Consider the following 26368-nt stretch of genomic DNA (forward strand, 5'->3'; position numbering starts at 1 on the left):
CTTTTATCTGGCAAACTCCTATGTAGCCTTCAAAACCCAGGGAAATGGGTTTTGCAGCTTTCCCCTCACATTCAGTCTTGGAGAGGTAATTACTCCACATCTGAGAGTCTACCTGACTATTCCCTCCTCTACAATAGCTTGTTCCCTACAGAATAGCAGTTCCTGCTTGTGGGTCTGTCCCCTAGAATCTAGGTCCTGAAAGATAAGAATTGTATGTTACACACTCTTTCTAGCCCCTGGCATGTGGATATTTGATTGAATGACATTAGACTTGTACCTTAACATAGAAAACATTTTGGGTAGTTGTAGCCAAATATCTTAAGAAAAATACCCTCAAGTTCTGAGAAAGGCAGCCAAACTGGTCAATTAGGAGCTGTGTGGGACTTTTGCATGCGGGCAAACTAATCATAACTTGAACCCTAAAAGCTATAAAAATATAAAAGTAATTATGTAAAAATAAAATAACGTTTTCTTCATAACAAAAGCCATTATAAAGTCTTAAGACCAACTTAGAGAAAATATTTGACATTTCTATTGCAAACAAAAGGCATATCCCTGTGATAAAAGGAGCTCTTACAAGTCAGAAATGAAAAGGCCATCAAATGGCCAAAGAAAATACAGAAATAAAAATATAAAAATACATAGGAATACATATACAAAGGAAATATAGAAATACAACCAGCTCTAAACATATGAAAACATGTTATATACCTTGTTTAACCTATCAGATTTCCACAGGCAAAAATGTTTAATCACAAACACACAGGGAAAGCAAAGAGATGGGAAAACAAGCATTCTCCTACATTGACGGAGGAAGGATAGGATAGTTGATATGACTTCTAAGGATGGCAATCCAGCAATATCTGTCAAAATGATAGATGCACGTCCTTTGACCTAAACACTTTTAGGAATTAATCTATAACTAGGCTTACAGCATTTGTGAAAAGGCTTGTGCAACGTTGTACAATGCTATTCATTTGTAGCATTGCTTGTAATTGCAAAAGATTAGAAATCCCCTAAATCAACAGGGAAACGGTGAGGAAAGTTCCAGTACATTTACTTTTTACAAGAGGACATTATGCATTCATAAAAAGGAATAAGGATGTTCTTTATGTACTGATAGGAAATTATTGCCAAAGCATACTGTTAATGAAAAAGCAAGGCACAGAACACTATGTATAGTATTCTGGTATTTATAGAAACAAAGGGGACAAGAATTATATAGGTATTTGTGTATAAACGCATACACAATAGCTGGGAAAATGCCCAAGGATTTACTAATATTTGTTGATTGTTAAAAGGGAAACGGGTGGGAGGAAAAATAAAAATAAAATATTGAAGCATATGAACAAATTACTTATTTGAAAATAATGAATAAATAAATACAATTATAAAATTATATGCCCGTGAATACACTGCCCTTTAACTTGGTCATCAAATTGAAGAGAACCTTAATGTAGAGGTATTTCTGAAGTCTTGGTTCAATTTTTGGATAAACAGAAAAAAAACATGATGTTATTCAGTGGCCTTGTCCATTCCTGGCATTCATTATCCTAGAATTGACATGATTAAAAACTTTTAAGTATAAATGGAGTAAAGAAAGGTGATATAAGTTCATGGATACTATTTCATGATTTTCACACTTAAGGGAAACAAAAGGTATTGGGACACATTTCTGATCTTAGAAGGTGACGCTGAATCATGAAACAATGAAAGCTGTTTGTTCCGTGTAAATACCCATGATGCCACTGTCAGCCAGAGGTAAGCTGGAATTCTGTTCCTCAACTACACCCTCTGCTGACTTGCGTATAGCTACACAGTATAAAGGCTGCACATGCTACCCATGGTGGCTCTAATTTCCGCCTAAATCTGATGAATGCTCTACCTAAATGTCCACATTGAAGTGAATTGGTTTGTGACTAAACTTGATTGGATGTCAGCTTTTTGAACCCAAGTGAAATTATTTTATTCTTTGTTTAGTTTTCAATTTGTGTTTCTGATATATTGTCCTATCCAGGCATCCCAGGACCTGTGCATATAATCATTATTATGTAACCAATAGATATTTGTTGAGCATCAGCTATGTCAGGGACTGTGGAGAATGAGTAAGACACAGCTACTGTGACTTCAGGAAGGCTGTATATTCTAGCACAGTGGTCGGCAAACCACAGCTGGCGAGCCACATGCGGCTCTTTGGCCCCTTGAGTGTGGCTCTTCCACAAAATACCACGTGCGGGCGCGCACGTACAGTGCAAAGTTGACTTAAAACTTTAAGTAAAGTTTATTAAGTTAATTTTAGGGAACGTTGTGGAGTGAAAGAAGATGTAGTGTTGAGGATTGAGAAAGGTATGTTGAGATGGTTTGGACATAGAGAGGATGAACGAAAGGAGATAGACGAAACAGGTATACAAGACGAGTGTGGATGGGAGAGTTGGAAGGGGTCGACCTCAGCGAATGTACCTCAATCAGATTGAGGACGTTTTTAGCAAAGGCCAGCTTAGGAGTACCCTAATTAAGTTAATAACTACCTATATAGTTTAAGTTTAAAAAATTTGGCTCTCAAAAGAAATTTCAATCGTTGTACTGTTGATATTTGGCTCTGTTGACTAATAAGTTTGCCGACCACTGGTCTAGCAGAAGGGTCGAGAAGGTATGTCCTAGAGCAGGGGTCCTCAAACTTTTTAAACAGGGGGCCAGTTCACTGTCCCTCAGACCGTTGAAGGGCTGGACTATAGTTTAAAAAAAACTATGAACAAATTCCTATGTACACTACACATATCTTATTTTGAAGTAAAAATCAAAACGGGAACAAATACAATCTTTGTATTTGCATGTGGCCCGCGGGCCGTAGTTTCAGGACCCCTGTCCTAGAGCAAACATGTCAAACTCAAAGGTTAACACAGGCCAAATAAACAAGGCATGCGGCCCTCGGGCCACGAGTTTGACATGCTTGTCCTAGAGAGTATTAGCTCAATGCTGGGCTGAAACTTATGGGAGTCTTAGCATTTTGGACTCAGATTCAGGGGAGTCACGTACTATTCAATCTTTGTTTGATGTATATGGTCCTTACGAAACTGTTACATAGAGAAATAAGAGATGTAATCATAGACAATTTATGTTTATGATTTCTAAACATCCAAGTAACATAAATGAGGAAGGAAAACAGAAATGTAAGCCTTAACTCTGCGTCCCATGTGGTGTGGTTGGCTCGTCCATGTGGGGAAGTGGCGCCACCTTGAGGCGGATGACATGCTGTATCTTGATTAGTACAAGAGGCACCTGCATTTCCATACACAGACCATTTCGACCCTCGGGTCCTCACATAGTCTATCAGTGGGGTTGGGCCAAGGTGGAGAGGGGAGTGGGGGAAGGTCTATGGCAGAGCACCCCTTCCTAAACCGTTTTCGAGTCCAGTCGATTTGCTTTTTATTGGACTTGTCTTCCCATTCCCAATCACTTTGCCACTCTCTAGCTCTTTCTGTCTGCAAGGTGAAGTTACTGGCCAATCTAAAGGGAAAATAATGTATTTAAAAATTAGTCTGAGATTTTTGACTTATTCACTCAACCACTAGCCAAAGCAACCCATGGAAATAAAAACCAGCATTTCTTAGTTTAGAAAGAAGCAATTTAAACATTTTGAGTCCATTGGAGAATTGTGGGAGGGCTTACCTTAAAACAGTGGTTCTCAACCTTCCTAATGCCGCGACCCTTTAATACAGTTCCTCATGTTGTGGTGACCCCCAATTTCATTGTTACAAATTGAACATAATTAAAGCATAGTGATTAATCACGAAAACAATATGTAATTATATGTGTTTTCCGATGGTCTTAGGTGACCCCTGTGAAAGGGTTGTTCGATCCCCAAAGGGGTCGCGACCCACAGGTTGAGAACCGCTGCCTTAAAAGAACCTGCCTGAGCAGCGCATAGTTAATTAGCAGGAATGACGTTGAGTGCCTGGGCATGAGCATAAGATGAACTAAGGGGAAAACGAGGCAGGAGGAGTCGAGACAAAAAGAGGGAATGAAGGCAGCAGATGAAGGGACTGAAGAGGGAAAAAGAAAGATGAGAAGAATTAGGGAAAGGAAAGGATGCATAAGAAGTGGAAAGGGCAGAGGGGGACAACAGCAGATGAGAACCGATCCAAACCCATACAAGCCGACCACAGGCTGGCGGCACATGACAGGGCCACACACAGAGAGCACAGGTATGTGTTGTTGCATTGGTGTTGGGTGCCTTGGGTCCTTACCCACACAGGTCTATGATTTTGAACCCAATTTCTTCAAGCCCAGAGTTATCTCAGGGGTCCTGCCTTTCTCAGGATTTCCCTTGCAAAAACTCTAATCAACTGGTTTTGAAACCAGAATGTGAGGGCACTCCAGGAGGGTGGACAGAGGTAAGCTTCAATGTGCGGTGCCTCTAAAACGAAGCCCCAGACCACTGCAGTGAAGGTGGCCAGAGTGATTCTGAGGAATTAATTATGCAAGCAATTTTTAGTTATGGCCAATAATCTATTCAGCTTGGCTAATGAAATGAGAGATGGCAGCTCTGGTTCTTGCGAAATGGAATTATGGCGAAACTAATTAAAATAGAAGCTTGAGTTAAAATACATCATCCATGGAAACATGGAAAAACAGAGACCCTATGAAAAATATTGGGTAAAGAGCAAGACACAAGAGAAACGACATGCTTTGAGAAGCCAAACCCTCAGTCCGTTTTCTCTTTTCCAGTGGAGTTATGAATGGTATGGGTATTGACCTCTAACCTCACCACTTTAAAAATCATCAAAAGGCAAGTGAAACTCGGTGGACAAATCGCTATGCCGAGTGTGCCTCTCGTTGTTGTAGCACCTCTCCAAAGCTTTCCTCTGACTTCTACACCTTGCCTCTCGGAAGGCCTCTCAACAGCACCCTGCAAGCATTAAGGTTTCTAGAGGCAGCCCCAATCTTCATTTGTCCCCAAGCACTGGACTTGAGAAAGAAGCGGGGTATAACCTTGGAGTCAGGCAGATGGGAGTGGAGTCAGCTTCTGGGACCCATACACTGTGTGATCTTACATATATTCTCTGAGCTTCGGTCCTAAAGATAAAATATACAGTGGGACTGGCATGGTGCTCCATAAAGGGTGGCCTTTGTGCTTAATTCACCTGCTCGCACTCAGAATCTTGCTTTGGAAATGAAAAGGCATATTACTACCTCATGCCGGTAACTGGCTCTGGTTGCCTGCTAATTGTGTTGTATTTCATGAATCTGTGTAACTTTGGGCCACAAGGCAGGACTGTTGCTGTTTCAATGTTAAAGAACGACTTTTAAGCAAACATTCTCAACACAATGGACATTTTAATAAATGATAAAAAATAGTTAAAGGATAGAATGATTCGGACCCGTTTGTTATAAGTGAGGCTCTTTATTGCTAATGTATGATGCCTTCCTTCTTATGAAATTAAATTTCCCATTCTTTTACTACTGTAAAAGGGATGAGACTAGTGACCATCAATGTGTTTCAGCTAAAAAAAGGATTTTCTATAATCCCATGACGTTCTTGAATCTCCCATAGACATACACTTTATTAAAACATGGTCTTAATAACTTTCACTGTCTAGAACTTCATGTTAAAAACATTAAAACCATAGGAAGAACAACAATTTGCTTCAACGTTGCTCTTTTTTCCCCCTCTGTCCACGTCAGTTGCATCCCTTCTGCCCCTCCAGGCCTAGTTCAGACTGACCCATCTCACTTTACTCCAGTCCACCCCGACTTCGCTGTTCCCCCAACACTAAAGTCAAATACTAAATTGCATGACATTAATTTAAAAACATCTTTATTGCCCTAACCGGTTTGGCTCAGTGGATAGAGCTTTGGCCTGCGGACTCAAGGGTCCCAGGTTCGATTCCGGTCAAGGGCATGTACCTTGGTTGTGGACACATACCGAGTAGGGGTGTGCAGGAGGCAGCTGATCGATGTTTCTCTCTCATTGATGTTTCTAACTCTCTATCCCTCTCCCTTCCTCTCTGTAAAAAAATCAATAAAATATATTTTAAAATAAATAAAAACATCTTTATTGTTGAAAGTATTACATATGTCTCCCTTTTCCCCCCATTAACCCCCTCCAGCCCACTCCCACCCCCCACCCCAGGCCCTCACCACCCCACTGTCTACTTCCATAGGTTATGCATATATGCATACAAGGGCATGGCATTAATTTTAAAATGCTTAAATCTTCTCAATTAGGCTGAGAGCAAAGCCCAGACATTATTCTTCTATCATGTCCAACACGATCCTGGGAAACACAGTAAACGCTGAGAAAGGAAGCATTTTGCTAATTTGCACAATCTACAGATTTCACTTGTGTGTTAGTGGATTTTCTTAAGACATACTTCCTATCAAGTGTGACTGTTACCTAAGTGGTGCTGTTACCTAATGACCAAAAAAGGGGGTACGTGCCATTTCTCCCTTTATTTATTTTTGAAATATATTTTTATTGATATCAGAGAGGAAGGGAAAGAGAGAGATACAAACATCAATGATGAAAGAGAATCATTGATCAGCTGCCTCCTGCACACTCCCCACTGGGGACTGAGCCCACAACCCGGGCATGTGCCCTTGGGTGGAGTTGAACCTGGGACTCTTCAGTCCACAGGCCGACACTCTATCCACTGAGCCAAGCCAGCCAGGGCCATTTCCTCCTTTAAAAAGTGGCGAAGACAAAACAAATAACATGGCTAACATGAAACAACAAAACCACTGAGACTCAAGTAGAAGAGAATGGGAGGTAAAGGGCCAATTTTGGGCAGAAAGTGCTCCCTAGCGTTTCTTTTTTCCACCATTCATCCTATCCCCACTCTTTCCCAGGAGTTACTGTGCCATGGTCAGTGTAACCCGGGCCGACATCAGATGCAGTGTGGAGCCAGTTGGTTCCAGCTTTTACTCTCTCCCCCGAGTAAAGCTGATTGGTAGATTTTGAATGCACGCATTCTTGTGACTATAAAACTCCGGAATTTTCCCCAAAGTGCAGTCTGGAAAATGTTATGGAAGAACTTTTGAAAAAGTGTTGCAAAATCACCCTTCATTTTAAAGTTTGTAAGTGGTCTGGCTATACCCACTTGACTACCTCTAATACCTATTGCTTAGCTTCTCCTCACAGCCCTCTGAATTGCCTGTCAGTTTCTGAAGCTGAAAGCAGAAATCCGGTGCATTGGGAAAGCAAACAGGTTGCTGTGAGTAGGTAAGAGTAAGAAATAGGTTTGAAGCATCAGGGACAGTTTAGAAGCTGGGAATAAATGACTGCAGCGGCTTGGCTAATTTGCACGTTGTAGTCTCTCCTCTCTTTTTTTTTTCCAATTGCTGACACTATTGCAGATGTCCCCCTCCCCTCCTGCCCCCCGGCCTTCACCACACTGTCGTGTCCATGGTCTGACCTCGGTCTCTGAGCAGTAGTGATATGGTGTTCAACTGCATCGAGAGCTTTGGAATCACTCCAAAGGCTGTACTCTGAAGTCATTAATGACTCTCTTCTCTACTACCTTGTATTTGAACAAAGTAGCTTTGTTTTTATTTTATAATATATCTTTATTGAGTTCAGAGAGGAAGAGGGAGAGATAACATCAATGATGAGAAAGAACCACTGATCAGCTGCCTTCTGCACGTCCCCCACTGGGGATCGAGCCTGCAAACCGGGCATGTGCCCTTGACCAAAATTGAACCCGGAATACTTCAGTCCCCAGGCCAATGCTCGACCCACTGAGCCAAACTGGCTAGGGCTGAACAAAGTAGTTTGAGAAACCTTCTGTACCAAACTAGTTCTTGTCAAGAGTACAATAACCTGGTGGTAAAATAGGAAATCTTTCCCTTTAAAAAACTATACATTCTTAAGTACTAAAGTAAGAGTTAGAAAAATAAATTAATCAACACTGACATTTTATTTGTTTCAACTTTATAATTTTTACAAAACAAAAGGCAGTATCAAAAACAGCAAAGAGTTTACAGGATTTCTGCACCAGTTTTCACAGAAGTCAGTGATTACGGTGTCCAATGTAAATACGAAGCGCAGGCTGATTTCCCTCTTGGTCATATGCATTCAGGTGGCTGGATTTGGAGCTACTGAATAACAACTTTTTATAAGCACCGGTCATTTTTTTGAGAACTGATTTGGTTTGTCCAACAAGTAAACACTTTTTGCTGTGTGGCATTTTTGTCTTTTAAAAAACACTGAGCTAAAATACACAATGTATATGTGTTTGGATCTGAACCAAATCTTTTGAGATCCTAATTACCCTGAAGAACACTGAAGACATTTATAGGGCATATTAAATACTGGTTCTATACCGCATCAGGTTAAGGCAGCTACTATGGGTCTAAGGAAAATAGCATTTCATTCAGAGGCTGCCCAGAGTTTGAACTACATCATAGTTTCCACGTCCTTTCTGATGTGGAGTAGTTTTCCCAAGTAGGGCCACATAATTGGAACACAAGTTTTATGCTCTGGTATTTTATGGAACATTAGTGTCGAGCAAGACTCCTTGCTCTGGACCCTGGTGACCATAAAGAAATCGAGAGGCCATGATCGCTGGGTGCTGAGGAGAAACATACTTAAATTCACATAATCTGGAGGCAGACACCAAGCTGGAACTTGGGAGTGGTGTTCACCTACCTGTTCCAGAAACACATTTTGCTTAAATAAGGGAAGTATGGTCCAGTTTTGTAATGTTAACAGCTGCCAGTCTCTCAAACATATTTTTATGAGGATATTTCCTGGCTAGCAATGAGTTAGGAAATCAGCATCAAATTCTCATCAAATTTATCACTATTAGTCAAAAACAAAAACAAATCCCCAAAAAACAGAAAAACAAAAACCACCAGCCAACAGAGGTGGTTAAACCTGGATGTAAATTATACTATGTACAGACTGGTATACATATCACTGAAACGGTTCTGACAGCATGACACCTGTTGAAAAATTGCCTATATATTACCCCAATTTTCATGAAAGGAAAATGGATATGTAATTTTCTTCTTTACAGATATGAAAGAGGAAGCAAGAAGGCAAAGCTGAGAGAAACAGATGCTACCCAAAGGGCAGTGGTGGCATTTGGTTGTTTTGGTCTTTGTACCAGCAACTCCCACACCCACAGGAGAAGCCCAGTTCCTGCTGGACTACACGGTTCTCCGGGCAGTCAACACCCGAACAATGGACCCCACTCCTCCAGCAGCAAGTGCCTGAAAACAAACCAAATGTAAGTGTAAAGAATCAATTCTCATACTGAGTAAAACATTTTTCTTGAAGAAGGCTGAGTGCAGCTATTAATTTTGAACTCACTGATTTTCATAAATATTTCTTGAGCACCTATCATGCACCAGGCACCATTCTTGGCACTGGGGAAGAGTAATAAAACCTTTAGAGGCCCTGACCTCATGCACTTACATTCCAAAGAGATACTAATTCACATTCTAGTGCAGTGATGATGAACCTATGACACGTGTGTCAGAGGCGACACGCGAACTCATGTTTTTGGTTGATTTTTCTTTGTTCAATGCCATTTAAATATATAAAATAAATATCAAAAATATAAGTCTTTGTTTTACTATGGTTGCAAATATCAAAAAATTTCTATATGTGACACGGCACCAGAGTGAAGTTAGGGTTTTTCAAAATGCTGACATGCCGAGCTCAAAAGGTTCGCCATCACTGTTCTAGTGTGTTGTTTTCAAATAACATTTGGCTCTTAAAGATCTACAGAGTAATGTTCTTGCCTAAACAGGTGCTCAAATACAGATCTGCTCTTATTCTCGGCAGAATAAATGCAAACTGGAAGAAACCAACCTCAGTTCTATTTAGTCAGGATTTGTCAGCTTTTTCTTCTCCCAAGCTAAGAGTTACTATTTAAGAGCTAGGAACTTTAGAACTTTGACTTCACCTTGAAGAATTGGAAGTCATGATTAAGCATTAGAAATTTGAAGCTCTAGTTTACTTGTGTTCAGAAAATACTGAGAACCTTTGTGTTTTGGGTACTGTGCTGGGGATACAAAAGTGAATAAATACAGCAGCTTCTGGTCTACTTGGGAGAGACAGATATATAAGCAGATTAATATAATATAATTAGTATAATATAATTAATATAATATAATATAATATAATATAATATAATATATAATTAATGTAATGTATGAGGTGACAGAGCTATGCTTTGGGTGCTACAAAAGCAGAGGAAGGCACATACCTAGCCTGAGGGTAGAGAAATGTGGAATGGTCCGGGAAGGCTTCATGAAGAAAATGAGACATAAAATGGGTAAGTAGGTGGCAGACTGACATAAAGGGTAAGGAGGCCCTCAGGCAGAGAGAAGATCATGAGCAAGGCATAGAGGTGTGAATCATTCTGGTGTGTTCAGGGAAACGGTAGGTCCTGCTGGAGCATAAGGGGAAGAATGACATGTAAGATGAGGCTGGACTGGGAACCTGGACTTTATTTTTCAGGTGACTGGCAAGGGTAGATGTGGGTTCTAGAGACTGCATTCTGGCGACTGAGTGGAGAATGGCTATGAGAGAGGCAAAACTGGTAGCTGGGAGGCCAGTCTGGGAAGCAATAGCAACAGATTGGGAGAGATGCTGTGAACAGCTGCATTGAAGATGTATCTGGGTAGATGATCTGAGAAGTATTTAGGAGATAAGCCTGGCAAAATACTGATGACTCATGTTAAGAAAAAAATGAAGCCTTACTATGTGCCTCAATGCCCTGGCCGGTTTTGCTCAATAGGTAGCGCGTCGGCTGCGGACTGAAAGGTTCAGGGTTTGATTCTGGTCAAGGGCACATGCCCGGGTAGTGGGCTTGATCCCCAGTAGGGGGTGTGCAGGAGGCAGCTGATCAATGATTCTCTCTCATCACTGATGTTTTTCTCTCTCCCTCCCTTCCTCTTTGAAATCAATAAGAATATATTTAAAAAAATATGTGCCTCAATTTCCCCACTACTAACAGGGAATAATAATATCAAGCTTTATCTCTGAGTATTTTTATGAGGATTAAATGAGTTATTATCTATAAAGCACTTGGCAGAGTGCTTGGATATAATAAGTGCTCAAGTAGTGTTTCTATGAGGCTGAGGTGAGACTGGAATTAGGTTACTTAGGTTTTTTAAAGCTGGCTCATTTTCTCTAAACTGAGGATGATAAAGAGGTTTACAGACCTCGTAGAGTTGTTGTAAGGATGAAATGAAACGTAATAGTACAGTGCCTGGCAAACAGGAAGTGTTCCATGAACAGGATGACCATACAAATTATTCTCCAAATCGGTACCCAGAGTAAAGGGGAACTATTCATATTTATGCTGAAACAATAGGTATAAACTGGGGCTGTCCTGAGAAAACTGGGAGTTCTGGTTACCCCATCCATACATGTTAGCACTTTTATTTGAGAGTGTATGAGGGATAAAGTGACTAGAGAGAGGCTAAGCAGCAATTTTTACTACCTATTCTTACCTTATATGTGTGTATTTTCACTCAGAAAAAAGCTTCTGAAAAACTGAGTTTTGGGAATTGTAAGATATTAGAGAATATATACCCCTATTTTTTAAAAATTGTGGCAAAATATATAACCCAAACTGTGCCACTTTTAAACATTCTTAGATGTAAAATTCAGTGGTACTAATTACATTCATAACAGTGTGCAGACATAACCACTATTTCCAATACTTTATCAGCCCAAACAGAAACTCTGTCCCCGTTAATCACTAACTCTTTATTTTGCCTTCTCCCCAACCCCTGGTAACCTCTAACCTACCTTCTGTCTCTGTGAATTTGCCTATCCTAGGTATTTCATATAAGTGGAATCACACAGTATTTGTCTTTTTGTGTTTGGATTATTTCACTTTGCATAATGTTTTCAAGGTTCATTCATGCTGTAGCATATATCAGGACTTCCCTTTTTTTGGATGAAAGCATTTCTATTTTATTCCACTGTATGCACGTACCACATTTTGTTTATCTGTTCCTCTTATTGGCTTGTTTTCACCTTCGGCCATTGTTAAATAATTCTTGATTTTTATTACTTATTTTCTTTTCAAAGATTTAATTCCGAGTTCCAAGATTATGTTTACTAAACAATAATCATTAAATAAAAGTGCTGCAAATCAGACTCTCTTAAGACCAACGCTAGTAAGCATAAATCTCAATTTTCATTTTCAGGCATTTATTTGTAATAACAGAGATATATAACCAAGAAGTCAGAATTATTTTTAGGCAAGAGGGGTTGTCATTGAAGGAACCAGTCATATGGATTTATAATTCATAACTTACCTTTTCGTGCCACTGCAATAACACAGCGCTGCTATTGTCAGAGGGGCTCTCAAAGCCTTTATAGATATACTTCATTAGGAGATCCACACCGTTCTTGTCCAGGGACTGAACTGCCTTTTCAATATCATTAGCTTTAAACGAGATGAGCACCTTCAAGACAATGCTGCCGGCCCGATCCTGAGGGTAAGTAACAGAACAGTTAGACATGTGTGTGTGGGGTTACAGTTTTGCAAAGGCCGCCCTGAGGAGGTGACATGAAAGAGGAACCGTGGGATGTCTGAGGAAAGTACTTCAGACAAGGAAAGAACAAGTGCTGTTAGTGTGTGTTCAAGGAATAGCATGAAGGTGGCTGGGCTGAGCCGTGAGAGAACAGCAGGGCAAAAAGTGCGAGAGGGTGTGGGGAGACAGATGATACAAGCCCTGCAGGCTACCGTGGGGAACTTTTCTTCCAGTCAGGGAAATGATGTTGGGTGGTTTTGAGAACACTGGTATAATCTGTCTTACATTTGAACAGGATCACTTGGCTGCCATGGTGAGAATAAGCTGGGTGGTGGTGGGGGGCTGGTTTCAGGGACAAGGCAGAAGCAGGAAGACCAGTCAGGAAGTTACTGCAGTAACATAGGCTGGTTCTGGCTAGCATGGTGGCAATGGAGGTGGTCAAAAGTGGTCAGATTCCTGACACAGTTGGAGGGAGAGCTAAAAGGATTTGCTTATAGATGTGATAATCTACCAATTTATTCTATCCAGATTTTTTAAAAAACTTTGAACCATCCTTCCGAAATAGGTTATTAATAAAACGTATTTTAAGTTTTGTGTTTATAGGTGAGAGACTCTTGATGTAAGATATCAGCAGAGATCACTTGTCTGTGACTCACCTTCACCGCCTGACTCTTGGTGTTGATAGGGGGGTTTTTCAGGGCTGCCTGCAGGGCAGCTGTCATGTTTCCTGTGATGGAGGTTAAGGGGATAGCAGCAAAGGGTGACCCTCAGGGAAGCATTGCAACTACCAGGAACCATTTGGGTCTTAAGACTGGACTTTACGTACAGAAAGAAAAATCACTATGGTCACTGTGTTCAATACTGGAAAATTCACCATTTTGTTTTCAAGTATGTCAATCAAAGACCCGATACTGAAAACAAAAAAGGACATTAGATTTGTTTTTTAATAAAGCAAAGACTTTCCTCCTTGGTTCTAATGATCAAATGAATACCTTACTAATCTCCCACCTTCTTGTAAGACACATATGGGAATATTACTCAGTGATATTTATAAAAAACTCTAAACTATGCATCAGAATTATTAGGCCCCAAAGGGAAACAGCCTAACCTCAATAAAAACATGTCCATTTTATGTGATTCTAACTGGAAAAACAAAGATCAAATTTTTTTCTAGAATTATGTTCTATATTAATTGATATGCTGGTAGAAAATGCTGGTAGATTAGCAATCTGAGTGACTTACATTAGTAATCTCTCAATATGGATGAAAAGAGGCATTATAGAACATAGCCAATGACCCTTGGGTGGCAACTTAACTCTGGGATATTTTCTCTCATATTTCATAAAGGCTATTGAAACTGTCTCAGGCCATACCTACTAAATGTAGTCTCTCTTTGAAAGCGCCCGTGAGTGAGCATGTATGAGACACGGAAGGCCAATCAGACTGTCAGAATGTACAGTCATTCCCCTAAAAGGAAAACCACACAGAGCTCACTTGTTCCTCCATCTGTGAGTGCCTGACCAGCATTTGTGTCTTCTCTTTGTAACAAGAGCAGAAAAGACCGTGTCTTTATAAGCAGATGCACTATCTGGATAAAGCAGAACCACTTAGGGGTCATCTCCTATCATCTAAAATTAATTTTGCAAACATCATTCATTCATCACAAAGAATGTTTTTAGACAGAATGATGTTCACCACTTATTTTCCGAAGAAAGAAAACCTATGGTTGGTGGCAGTAAGCTGTTATTTTCAAGGTTTAAGCGACTTCTACATTTTTCTTAAGAAACGCTGATGCAAATGTTCAAGGTTTTGCATGTAGACTGGCTCATTTTTAAGACCCCAAACACTTAAATATTTAAATAACTCAACGTAGCAACAGCTGATTGTAAAAGTTGTGGAAATGAAAGGAACATCAGTATGTTGATACATGTTTAAGGCTGTATTTTAGGTGCCTTTAAGACCAAATGTAGTTCCTACCAAATATTGTCTCTCATCTCTTTCCCCCTTAGAATTAAATAGGACATTGATGAGGAAAGAGTCTACAAAGCCTTCCTTATGAATACACCCAAGAATAACTAGAAATGAGTGGATTTAGTAATTGAGAATCTCTAAAACTACAGCTTGAGCTATTGCAACATTTACATTTTTCTGAAGAAACGCTGATGCAAATGTTCCAGGTTATGAATATTCAAATATGCAAAAATTCAAACCCAGGAACTGACAGCCAAATTTGAACTAAAATGGTAACGATTTCATGATTATAAAAATGAGCTCTGCTTTGTACAAAGGGCCCATCTTCTTCTATCCCATTCACTGGGGTTTACTTGAAATATTTTTCGGGATTCTCATTCCATCTTCTTTCTATCGTCTTTGTGCAGCGGGCAAAGCCTCCAAGCTTCCTTCTCGGAGTTTTGGTTGTTGTGTATTCCTACCCCTTCCCCAGTTAACAAATTCTGTGCCAAATACCTTAAATGAAAATAAAAATATAAAAGCCCCCAGGCTGGAAGGACAGAGGGCCTCATGCAGCAACCGCCTAATCTCTGCTGGCAAGGAATAAACTATCCTAACGCGACCAAAACAAAACCATCACAACAGACACAAAATCACGAAAGAGAGATCCCCATTGGAAATTTCTGGAGCGAACGTGACCCCAGGAAACAGCGTTCCCGGAGGAAAACGTCGCCCCGATCAGTCCCAATCAGCCCAGGTGCCCTCCCGGCGCCGCGAGGGCGCGGCCGGCAGACCCGGTGTCCGGGGGGCCGGACCCGGGCGCAACCTGAGGAATCGGGGCGCGGAGAGTGCGCGGCCAGGCAGGTGTCCGCGGGCTGGATCCCGGGGTCTCGGGGAGCCCCGGTGAGAAACGGAGAGCCCTGCCCTCGCGGGAGGGGGACCCAGACACAGGTTCCAGCCGCCAGCCGCCGGGGCAGCCCCGCGCCCGTGCCCCCAGGAGGGCCCGCCCCTCCACCCGCAGCGCGGGGTCCCGGGAGAAGGGCGGGGTGGGGCGGTCGGGGAAGGCAAGGATATTGCCGCAGGCAGGAGTCCACCTCGCCCTCGTCGGGCCCGACCTGCCCGTCGCCCCCGTCTTCCTCGTCCACGAACTTGTTCTCGTCGTACTCATCCACGTCCACCTTCCGGAACCGGGCGGACGACACCGTGTTCTTCGACATCCCCGATCCCGAGCGGCGGCCAAGGCCTCCTCTAGCTGCGGTCTCTACCTCGGCGAGCCCAGCCGGCCAGGAACCCGAAGCCTGGTGCCTTCACTTCCCTCTTCCGCTCTGGGGCGTCGCCGGCAGCCCCGGCTCGGGCGGTTCTGGGCCTGCGCGCTGACCACGCGCCTTCCGCCCGGGGTTCTCGCCCAGATCGAACCTCCTACGCCTCCCGGCTCTCCTCCGGGGAGCGCGCGCGAGGGAGGGAGCGGGACTCAGCGCGCAGGCGCGGACTCTCTGCAGAGAAGGGGCGGGGCGGGGCTGGGCGGAGCGAAGGAGGCGGGGGCGGAGGGGACGGGACAGGGGGAGGGCACTAGGCGGTGCCGCGGCCAGAGCTAAGAAGCAATTGGGCGTGCAACCGAGTCACGTGACCCCTCGGGGTTTCCATAGAAACGCTTCTCTGCGGTCCAGTCTCGGAGGTCTCAGGTTGGCGGCGATGGACACTGGGCGCGGGTGGCCTTGTTTTTTGCTGTCGCCGCCGCTGCCGCCAACGAGCTTCATCCGGGTCCTGCGTCAGGTCCGGCTGGGCCGGACTTGCCTGTGAGGTGGGATGGGCTGGCTGTCAGACCAAGTGCCCTGCAGTTGGCAGGAGTATGGGGCGCAGTGATGCACGCCCGGGCGCCCAGCATCCTTCTGCTTGTCGGAGACATTGCTTCGGACCTTGCGCTGCCCGCGGCTGCGTGCCTGGGCCGAGAGCCCCTTTCCCGGGTTGGGACTGCGCTGCGTGCCCAGCGGGAGGTACCAAGGACGGAGTCCAAAGGTCGCGTTTTATCCGTTGGTGCTGATGACAGCACCGCGGCGGCACCTGCAGAACCTGAATTAGGTATCGTATCCATTGGGAGGGAGGGGAAGTGTCTGCGCAGGGCCTGGGGTCAGGTGGCAAAACTGGGGTGAACCTGTGGTTTGTGCGGTAGGGTCGGTCACTGACATTTTAAGTAAGTAGTTACTTGGAGCGAGAATGCTAGAAAAGCAATGATATGGGCGAGTTACGTTCTCCGGTTCTGAGGGCGAACTCAATGTGTAAGAATGAGTGGAAACCAGGTCTTTAAGGTTTACATTTGTGATTTCGGATTTGTATGATCCCTTTAGGCCAGCCTTTTATTTTATTTGACATCCCCATTTCTGAGCGCAAAGCTCTTACTGAGGAGGGAAAGGCACTAAAACTGAGGAAATGGTAAGTTGTGCTGCATGGATAACAAGGACGTATAAATATTTTCACAACAAAATTAACTTGGACATTTGGCTGGACACTCAGGTGTCTTTATGCTTTCCTGACATCCTATCGGGTGTGGTTTAATTCCACCTCTAGCAGAAGGCCAGCTGTTGCCCTGTTCAGGATCCCCACCCTTGGTTTCCTGTACTGAGTATAATGAAAAGCACTGGGCTTAGAATTAGTAAATCCTGGCTTGAGTCTTGACACTCTCACTTGGTCGATTTGATTGAGGGACGGCGATTAAACTTCTCTCAGATTCTTCACTGGGAAAGTGCGGTTAACAATGTGTATGTAGCAGGATTGTCCTGAGGGTTAAGTACAGGGAAGTGTTTCTGCAGCTCTGAAATGCTACATAAATATGAAATGCATGGTACCTGTGCATTGATTTTGGCACTATTCATGTAAATTGCTTTATGATACTGTGTGTTCACCTCGCCGCCTGGAAGAGATGGGAGGATACTGGAGGGCAGAGGCTGTCATATTTCTTTTGTATCTTCCTTTGGGTCTGGAAGGTACTCAATACATTCAGGTACTCAATTATTCCTTGATGAAGTGAATAAAATGTGAAAGGCATGGTAGTTTGAGAATCACACGGAGAATAATGAACCAGTAAAAAGAAAAGATGTCAATGTCAAATATTTGTTGCACATATATCCGTATATATATATGTATGTACATATGTGTGTGTGTGTGTATATATATATATATATATATATATGGAGAGAGAGAGAGAGAGAGAGAGAGAGAGAGAGAGAGAGAAATAAATAGAGACAGAGACCCTTCAGGAATGCATTTTCTTTTCTAGGGAGGAAGAAGTAATGTGGCCTTTTTCTTTTCCCAATTAAATTTTCTAAAAAATATTGAGGTGACAAAGCAACATTTCTTTAAATTAACGTTCAAGTTAATGAACAAACATGCTGGTAAGAACTCCCCCAATGATTGTCTTAAGACAGCAAAGGGAAATTTTCTACCTGTTGGTGATCTTTATTTTAAAAAGTCTTATTCCAAAGAATCAGATCATTACTATGGTGAATGACATTATATAACTTAGAATAAGTATTTTTAATATTCTTTTTTTCAGTTTCAATTTTTTGCTAACTTTAGTAAGGGCTAAGCAATATACTGGTTTGATGCTTCTAAATCAATATATTTTTGAAGAGAAAAATTGAACATTAGAAGCACTATTGAGAGCAAATGGAAACAAGGATTAAAGAGCTAATACATCCCTTCTCTTACATTTCTATTCTTTTGTGTTAGGTGTTACTTAGGAAATTTCCTTCTTATCTCATTTTAGAACTGGGGAAGAGTTATGGAGTAGAAATCAACTTAAGGGAATAGTGAGGGTAATTTAAAAAATCGAGTTGCTCAAGGGTATAATTGTTTTTGATTGCTCAGAATTTTGCTCTGTGTTAAATACAATTAATTCTCAGCCACATGATGTATATTACATTTAAGATGTAATAATGCCAAAAAAATGTGCTTTTCCAATGCAGTGTTTTTTATTGTCTCACACTAAATACCTTGTACATAGTAGGTACCCAACATTTCTATTTAATGAATTAATAACCTGACAAAATAATTTTGGAATCATATATAGAGATTGAGGGTTGGGTTTTTTTTTAAACCTCACCTGAGGATCCAAGGATATTTTTTCATTGATTTTTTAGAGTGTGGAAGAAAGGGAGGAGGAGGAGAGAGGGCAGGGGCGGGGAAAGAAGGGGAGGGGAAAGATTGACATCCACTGGAGAGACACACCTCAATTGGTTACCTCCCACTCGTGCTTAGGGATCGAACCTGCAACCCAGGCAAGTGCCCTTGACCTGGAATTGAACAGAACCCATCTGTTCTCAGGCCAATGCTCCAACCACAGAGCCAAACTGGCCAGGGTGAGATTGAATATTTTTTAATGAACATCTTAATTATCTCCCTAAAGCATTAAGGAAATTTCTGTGTATGCGAAGAAACCCGTCTTTAATTATCTTTTCATTAGAAAATATACATTATTCCACTTCCTTGCAAATTACAAATTTCTTATGTTAATCATGGCACTTCATTCCTTGTACATAATAGTATTCTCCCTATTTTAATTTTCCAAAGAAATGCTTATCCTTGACATAAAGGATCCATGGGGTTTAAGACATTTTTTTTTATTGTGCGAATAACTTGGTTTGGTTCATTACTAAAGTAAGACTGAATCAGAATTTTGAGGTTAATGCCGCATGAGAGTATATAAGCTTTTTATTTCTGTGATGATGCAAACAGCAAAAGATCATTTTAGTTAGAGAGTATTTTGATAAAATTATCCTATAATAGGTTTTTCCTTTCATATATTTTAATCCAAGTACTCTTACCTACATTGTGCTTCTTTTCCCCAGACTTGCCACTGAATACTTAAGAAACCAAGGCCTCAAATCCTGCAGCGTGGCAGGATGATTGTTTGAAATGGCAGTGAACTCAATGTTAATCAAATATGTCAAACATGTGTTATAAATAGAAAATAAATACATTTCAGTTCTGGTGATTTAATGATGATTTAACTTCATGATTCTCTAGCAACATCATTACTACAATAGATAAATACTTTTTTTTTTTTTTTTAGCATATTACCTATAGACTATATTATGGTTTAATGACTACTTAATATCAAATGAACTGGTTCTGTGTTGAAACCACCAACCTTCAAAACATCAAGTTTTTTCTTTGTGATTAATTTTAGCTTTACATAATTTTATGACTACACATTGAGGTAGAGTAATAGGATGGACTATTTTACAGTGAGACCTTTATTTCTTTATATATCAGTACTTCAAAGACTAAAACACTTAAATCTGTACTCCTGTATCAGGAAAAAATTTTAGTGCTAAATGAAAGAATAAATCGTGTGTGTTAAACATTTTTGTGAATGGGACTATATCTCTACTTTTTTTACCTGCTTATGATAATGTAAAAGGAAGCTATGGATTTAAAAATTTACTTATTCCATATTCCTTTCCGCTACTGGGCTCTGTTATTAATGCTAACAGTTGTTTTAAGCTTACATTTCTTGTCACAATATACAAGCATAATATTTGAGATAATAAGAATTTATATTTTCTTTTCCAATATTTACATCACTTTTATTTTTCTTATCTTATTGCATTAGCTAGATTCTCAAAAAAAATTAAAAAATTGGGGAACAGTGGCCTTCTCTTCTTTGTTTCTGTTGTAATGGAAATGTCTTTGGTATTTTACCCATTTATATTTTCTGTTGCTTCATGATCTTTAGGCATGATGATGGAAATTATCAAATGCTTTTTGGGAGGCTCTAATGATAAAAATCATGTCGTTTTTGATCTTTTAATTTATGAATGTAATGAATTATATTTCTATATTTTTCTGTAATGAACCATCCCCACATTTCTAGAATAAACTCTATTTGGTTACTATTTTAATTGTTTGGTAAATTCAAGTAGTATTTATTTTGTTATATGATTTCAGAATCTATATGTATAAGTCATATTGGTTCATAATTTTATTTCTTTGTGCGGTTTTGATGCTAGGGTTAGTCTAGCTTTATAAGATGAATTGAGAAGATTTCCACCTTTTTTTTTTTCAGTACTCTAGAATAGTTTGAATAATAGAAAGTTTCTATGCTATTATTTCTTTGAAAGTTATAGAATGTGCTCACAAAATTATCTGGGCTTGCTAATATTTTTAGAGGTAGATCTTTGATCATATTTATCTTCTGTGATTATCAATTTTTTTGGCTTTCTTCTTCTTTTTGTCAAATTTAGAAGTTATATTTTCCTAGTAAATCATGCATTTCATCTAGATTGACAATTTATTGACAAGAAGTTGCAAAAAATATTTTCTCATAATTATTTTAGTTTCTTCTATGACCATGGATCAATGGCCTTTCTCATTGCTACTATTAAATATTTAAGCAAAATATTAAAATCAACATTTTTTCTCCTAACCTGATTGTCACAAATTCTAGAAACATACTTTTACTTCTTATAGAAAATAGTCATCTCAGACTAGCTAGTTTTGATAGAATTTGAAAGATCTTACAATTCCTATCCTTTTCTATCATCCTAATAATATTTTATTAATAATAGCAACCACTTGATGAGTGTTTATTGTTTCTTAGACACTTGGTTAGCAAGCTCTTTACTGTACTTACATAATTTAATCATTTGTACCCCGTAAGCAGCGGACCTTTTTAAATGAAATTCAAGATATCTTGGCGGTTAACTGGTTAATCCTCAGAGTAGCTGTAGGGCCTAGGAATTAAGTGTTCCCATTTTATGAACGAGAAAATTAAGGCTCAGAGAGATTAGGTATCTCAGCCAATGATAACTAGCTGGTAGCAGACAGGTATGGGAAACAGGACAGTCAGATCTTGAAGCTTGTGTTGTTAATCACTTCATGGAACTCTTGCTCTGATAAATGTCATCTTAGAGCAGGTAGAGCTGAAAGGAACCTAAAGATCTTGCTCATGTCTCTTGTTTTACAGACAAGGAAATAGAAGCTACTTGCCTAGGGCCATGTGTCTTTATGCTCTCTCGTAACAGTCTCTTGTTTAAGGCTTGACCATATTGGCTTGGACTCATGACTTGTCTAACGTTCTTCTTCCTAGCCCTAGTCATATCTAATCAGTACAAGAATTTAACTGCCTGAACACTTTTCGATAGTTCTGGCAGCATTTCTCTCTTTGTTATATACCAGGTTCATATTTGAAAGACCTACCTAGTAGGATGGTTGGATTAAATGAGTTATACATGTAAATACTTAGAAAAATGACATGTAGCTCTCAGTAAATGTTAGATAGTAATAATATTATTTTAAAAATTTTAATTAGTAGAGGTTAACATGCAGCTTTCCTTAAACTCTTGGAAATAAGATGAATAACATTTCATTTTGTGAGTTAAACATTTTGGTTTGCATGTACTAAGAATCAAAAAAAGAGATGTAACAACAGGCCAGCAGGATTAAATTGTAGCTTGATGAACATTCTGGGCCCACCTACTAGTAAATACTGTCCATGGACAGGTGCCCTTGTGTATATCACACCATTTCATTTCAAGTGGCAGATGCTTAACCCTGGGAAGCAGAGACTGAAAGCACTAAATATTTGAATCACTTAATGAGCTCTTCTAACCCTCAAAGTAAACTTCTAATTACAGTAGCTCCTCATGTAGTTTATCTGCACGGTAAAGCGGCATAGGCTGGACAACTTGAATATGTGGTTGCATGTCCAGTTGTAAGTCTCACTGGAAATTAGTACATTAGCTTTCTGCTTTTACGTGTCATTCTTGGGAGCTCTGTTAATCTAGGTCTGCCCTTGATTAATAAATCCATTCTCTCTGTATTGACTAAGTGGGAGCTGAACTTACAAAACTGAGAGCCAAACCCTGGACCATATTAAATGTACCAACGTAATGATTCCCTCCCCCACCCTAATCAGTGTCTTAGATCTCTCAGTAACATTGTCTTCCTGATCTAACTAGTACAAGGTTTAACTGCCCCCAAGCACTTTTCTTTTCTATAGTTCTTGCAACATCTCTCCTTTTGTTATATACTTGGTATCCAGGTTCACATTTGAAATACAACTTCATCATAAGTTTCAGACTGCGTTTCTAACTGAATCCTTTGTAGCTTGATTGATATTGTGGTCTTCTTCACCACTTTAGAGCTAGATTTCTGGGCAACGAATTGGATCTACTTTTTTTTTTGAGGAGTCCACAGATGAATAGCATTCCATTTTGTGAGTTAAACATTTTGGGCAGGTCTCCCCCATGGCAACTAGCTTCAGAGCTGCTCCCCGGCCTTCCAGACTTGCTGACGCCATTAGCGGAGTCGCCCATTTGGATCTACTCTGATAGTGATCAGAGATGCTGCATTTGTCATGTTGGGGTCTTTTTTTTATTTTTTTAAACTCTACACCCCAAATTGTCGACATGGTTTTGTGATCTACTAAACTTTAAAAGTATCTCTTTAAATAACAATTAATATATATTCAAAAAATAATTATATTCCAATAAGTCTATAAAAAATTTCAGGTTAACAATAGAAATTACTTTAAAATTTTTTTATTTATTTTAATTATAACAGACATTCCTATTTTAAACATTTTTCTTTTCTTTTAAGAGGGAAGTGAGGCAGCAAATGTGGTTTAATGCACATGCTCAGAGGGTTAGTCAAAGAGCCCTCCTAGAAGTGTGTTTTGAACAAGAGTTTGAGACAAGGTATAGATATGCACTGGTGAAAAAGAAGTGGCCAGAAAAAAGGGAACTAGGACCAATTATGCACTGGGGCTATGTCAGAGGAGGAGGAATGGATGCTAACAACAACAAAAAGGATGTCCACTTGGCTGGAATGGAGAAGACATGTTGGGGAGCAGGGATTGGTAAAGTTCTGGGATGTAGATTCACAGCCTTGCTACCCCTATTTTGCCTGGGATATTGTGCTAGATCCTAAAGGGAAACTAAATAAGTGAAAGAGACAGCGCTGGACCTATAGGAATTTACAATCTTGCTGATGAGACAGGGCAACAGGAAGGTAGAGGAGTAGCTTTGGAAGCCAGTGGGAGGGGCTTGGCTATTACATGGTGTGTGAGGGGAGGAACCTTGGAGAGTCTCATGTGTCACCTGCCTCTCTCATCCACTCAGGAGGCAGAGGTCTGGGCTGGGAAAGATCAACCCAGCGCGTGGCTACATTTCAAAAATCAGTTTTTGTAGCGATAGCTAATCAATTAGCAAAAGAGCTTTTTCCTCACACACAGAACTATTTTGAACCACTTTAGAAAAAGAAAAGAAAGCTTCTGTCCACAATGAACAATTAATGGAAAATCACTGGTTTGCTTTTGCAAACAGTACTGAGTATCAGTAACTTCAGGCTGTTTTCCAACTTTATAGTAAATCTTTATACTAAAACCAATTTAGGAAGCTATTTGGTCCACCAGCATTTTCAGTGGAAAGATGATATGGGTAGACCGGAATAACATTTTCTTTTTTACTCCAAAATATTAACAAGGTACTCATGGCTCCACTTGGATACTGTCATTTTCAAAAATAAAGGAAAGATAATAAGTTGCTTATGGAAACATTTTGAATTATATTTAAAATAGTGTAGCTTTATAATAGTTAAGCTGGTAAATAATTCAGGTTTTGCCTATAGTGTATCAGTTTAGCTCCATCTTGGATCATACCTAAGAGAGAAAGTTTCCAGATTCTTGCTGGCTATCTTCTAAGTCTTCCGTTAGCTGTTTTGGTCTTACGTTGCAGGAATGTCCATTTTATTTCTTCCCTTTCTTTTTCTTCTTCTTGTCATCTGCCTTGCTGCTACTTCCAGACTGTTCTGTGAATTCCATCGTCTCCACGGGCATTGCCATGAGAGGCCTTCGGAGGTCCTTGGTTTCCTGGGGTGACATCTGAGGCATATTTAAATGCCTCACCACATTCCAGGGCTTATATGGGCTTTGACCCACCTGGATTGGTGGTAGGTCTCGGAAAGGCACCAGCACAAACACGACAGGAACCCTGAGGCCCGATGTCAGACTGTGTGGTGATTGTCCACTTGCCACTGGCGGAGACTGTCCAGGAAAGGCACTGACGAAAGGGTAGCTTTCTAAAGCTGCCTGAGCTGTTACATTCGGCTCCTGCTTTGCCTGGGGCAGAACATCAGTGAAGTAAGGTTTCACTCCTGTGATGGCATGGATCTCATATGCATTGTGCCTGTCTGCCAGTGCTCTCCCAGTTAAAATGGGTTGGAAAACAGTTGATCCCAAGACACCGCTCACAAAGTTGTTGAGGAGGAAATGCCAGATGCCACCACTTATTGGGCTCAAAGTGACCTTGGGCCAGAGACTCGCTAGGCTCCGGAGAGCTTCGCGGTTCCAGGCCGCGGCAGGAAAGTCAGGGTCAGTATGGTAGAGCTGAGAGAAGTAGATGCTAAGAGTGACGTCTGGGTACGTCGTCAGGAAATTGTACATCTTGCTGATGCAGCAGTGGTCAGCTTCATTACAGGGGGAGCGGTTGGAGTACAGAATGATGTGCCGGATGCCGTCGTTGTTGTATACGGCCCAGTCGAAATAACCGTTCGTCTCAAACAGCATCGATTCTGGATGGGTATTGTTCGTCGTGCAACTGCTCGCGTGGCCCTTTTGCACCAGGCCTCCAGTAGAAGTTTTCAGTTCATAAAACGTGAGGTGCTTTGTTTGAGGATAGGTGGGTCCATAAGGGAATCCAAAAATCTGATAAAATTCTGTGTGGGAAACTCTTGCTTCTTCGCCTGTCCGAATATGGTAAGGACAGTTAGCGCACTCTAGAGAGAAGCTTAGCCAGTAATAAGGTTTTACTATTGTCCCACGATTTGCTAGGTATTCCTCATATAATGGCTCCATTGCTAGTTTTGTCGTCTCCTAGCTGGAATCCTAAACAAGGAAGAGAGAATATATGTAAAACCAGTGCAGGAAGAACTAAAGACAGCGCATTAATTTACTGAGTCATATTTTTCTTTAAAGCAGCTGGTGTGATAACCATGGTAGCATTTTGAGTCTAAAGGATAATGATATATATCCATAGATTAGAAAGCTCAGGATTCAGCTTTATTGAGACTCCTAAGGAGGGGAGGAGGCAAAAGAGAAAGGCTTTATACATTATCTCTTTTGTAGATTCTGAGGCAGTAGAGCAAATGGGTTAACGGTGCAAGTTATAGAAACAGACTCGTTGCAAATCAGGGCCCTGCCACTTACCAGCTTAGTGATTTTTGGCAAGTTATTTAACATCTGGGAGCTTCCTTGTCTGTAAAATGAGGCTCAGAATAGTTCCTACCCCATAAGGTTATCTTGAGAATTGAATGATAGATAAAGATGCAATCCTTTATTATGGGCCCAACACATAGTAAGGTTTCATTAAACACTTACTCTTAATAGTAATAGTACAAGTCCTAGGGTTATCTAGCTGATTCTTGTTTAGGAAAGTCCAAAGAAATAAACAGGGGTTTTACATTTGTTTGTAATGTTCTTTGTCTCTTTTCTGAATATGATAGTGTCTAGCACAGCCGTGGGCAAACTACGGCCCGCGGGCCAGATCCGGCCCATTTGAAATGAATAAAACTACTGAAAAAAAAGACCCGTACCCTTTTATGTAATGATGTTTACTTTGAATTTATATTAGTTCACACAAACACTCCATCCCTGCTTTTGTTCCGGCCCTCCAGTCCAGTTTAAGAACCCATGTGGCCCTTGAGTCAAAAAGTTTGACTAGCATATCATGTAGAGGTGTTGCATGTGCTTGTGTCTCAAATCAGCTATTTCTTCTAATCATCCTATATAATAAAAGGCTAATATGTAAATCGACTGGAAGGTGAAACTACCAGTGGCTATGATGTGCACTGACCACCAGGGGTCAGATGCTCAATGCAGGAGCTGCCCTCTGGTGGTCAGTGTGCTCCCACAGAGGGAGTG

The 26368-nt window shown here is 40.8% G+C and overlaps 3 protein-coding genes across 3 annotated transcripts in view; 1 reads left to right on the forward strand and 2 right to left on the reverse strand.

The window, feature by feature from the left end:
* Positions 1–7893: 7893 nt before the first annotated feature.
* On the reverse strand, positions 7894–15668 carry ARPC5 (actin related protein 2/3 complex subunit 5; the record flags this gene model as incomplete). The annotated part of the gene is made up of 4 exons (XM_081112127.1): positions 7894–9213; positions 12283–12459; positions 13158–13239; positions 15526–15668. The coding sequence occupies 4 exons, from the start codon at positions 15666–15668 to the stop codon at positions 9151–9153; spliced, it is 465 nt and encodes a 154-aa protein (XP_080968253.1). The 3' UTR covers positions 7894–9150.
* Positions 15669–16116: 448 nt separating this feature from the next.
* Positions 16117–26368, forward strand: part of RGL1 (ral guanine nucleotide dissociation stimulator like 1) — a 215119-nt gene continuing 204867 nt past the window's right edge. The window contains exon 1 of the mRNA XM_081113217.1: positions 16117–16530. The gene's annotated coding sequence lies outside the window, so the exon portion shown is untranslated. The remainder of the gene's footprint in view (positions 16531–26368) is intronic.
* APOBEC4 (apolipoprotein B mRNA editing enzyme catalytic polypeptide like 4) lies at positions 24197–25309 on the reverse strand (the record flags this gene model as incomplete). The annotated part of the gene is made up of 1 exon (XM_081113126.1): positions 24197–25309. The coding sequence occupies exon 1, from the start codon at positions 25301–25303 to the stop codon at positions 24197–24199; it is 1107 nt and encodes a 368-aa protein (XP_080969252.1). The 5' UTR covers positions 25304–25309.

Source organism: Myotis nattereri (genome assembly GCF_964212035.1).
Source record: "Myotis nattereri genome assembly, chromosome: 18".
NCBI classification, from domain to species: domain Eukaryota; kingdom Metazoa; phylum Chordata; class Mammalia; order Chiroptera; family Vespertilionidae; genus Myotis; species Myotis nattereri.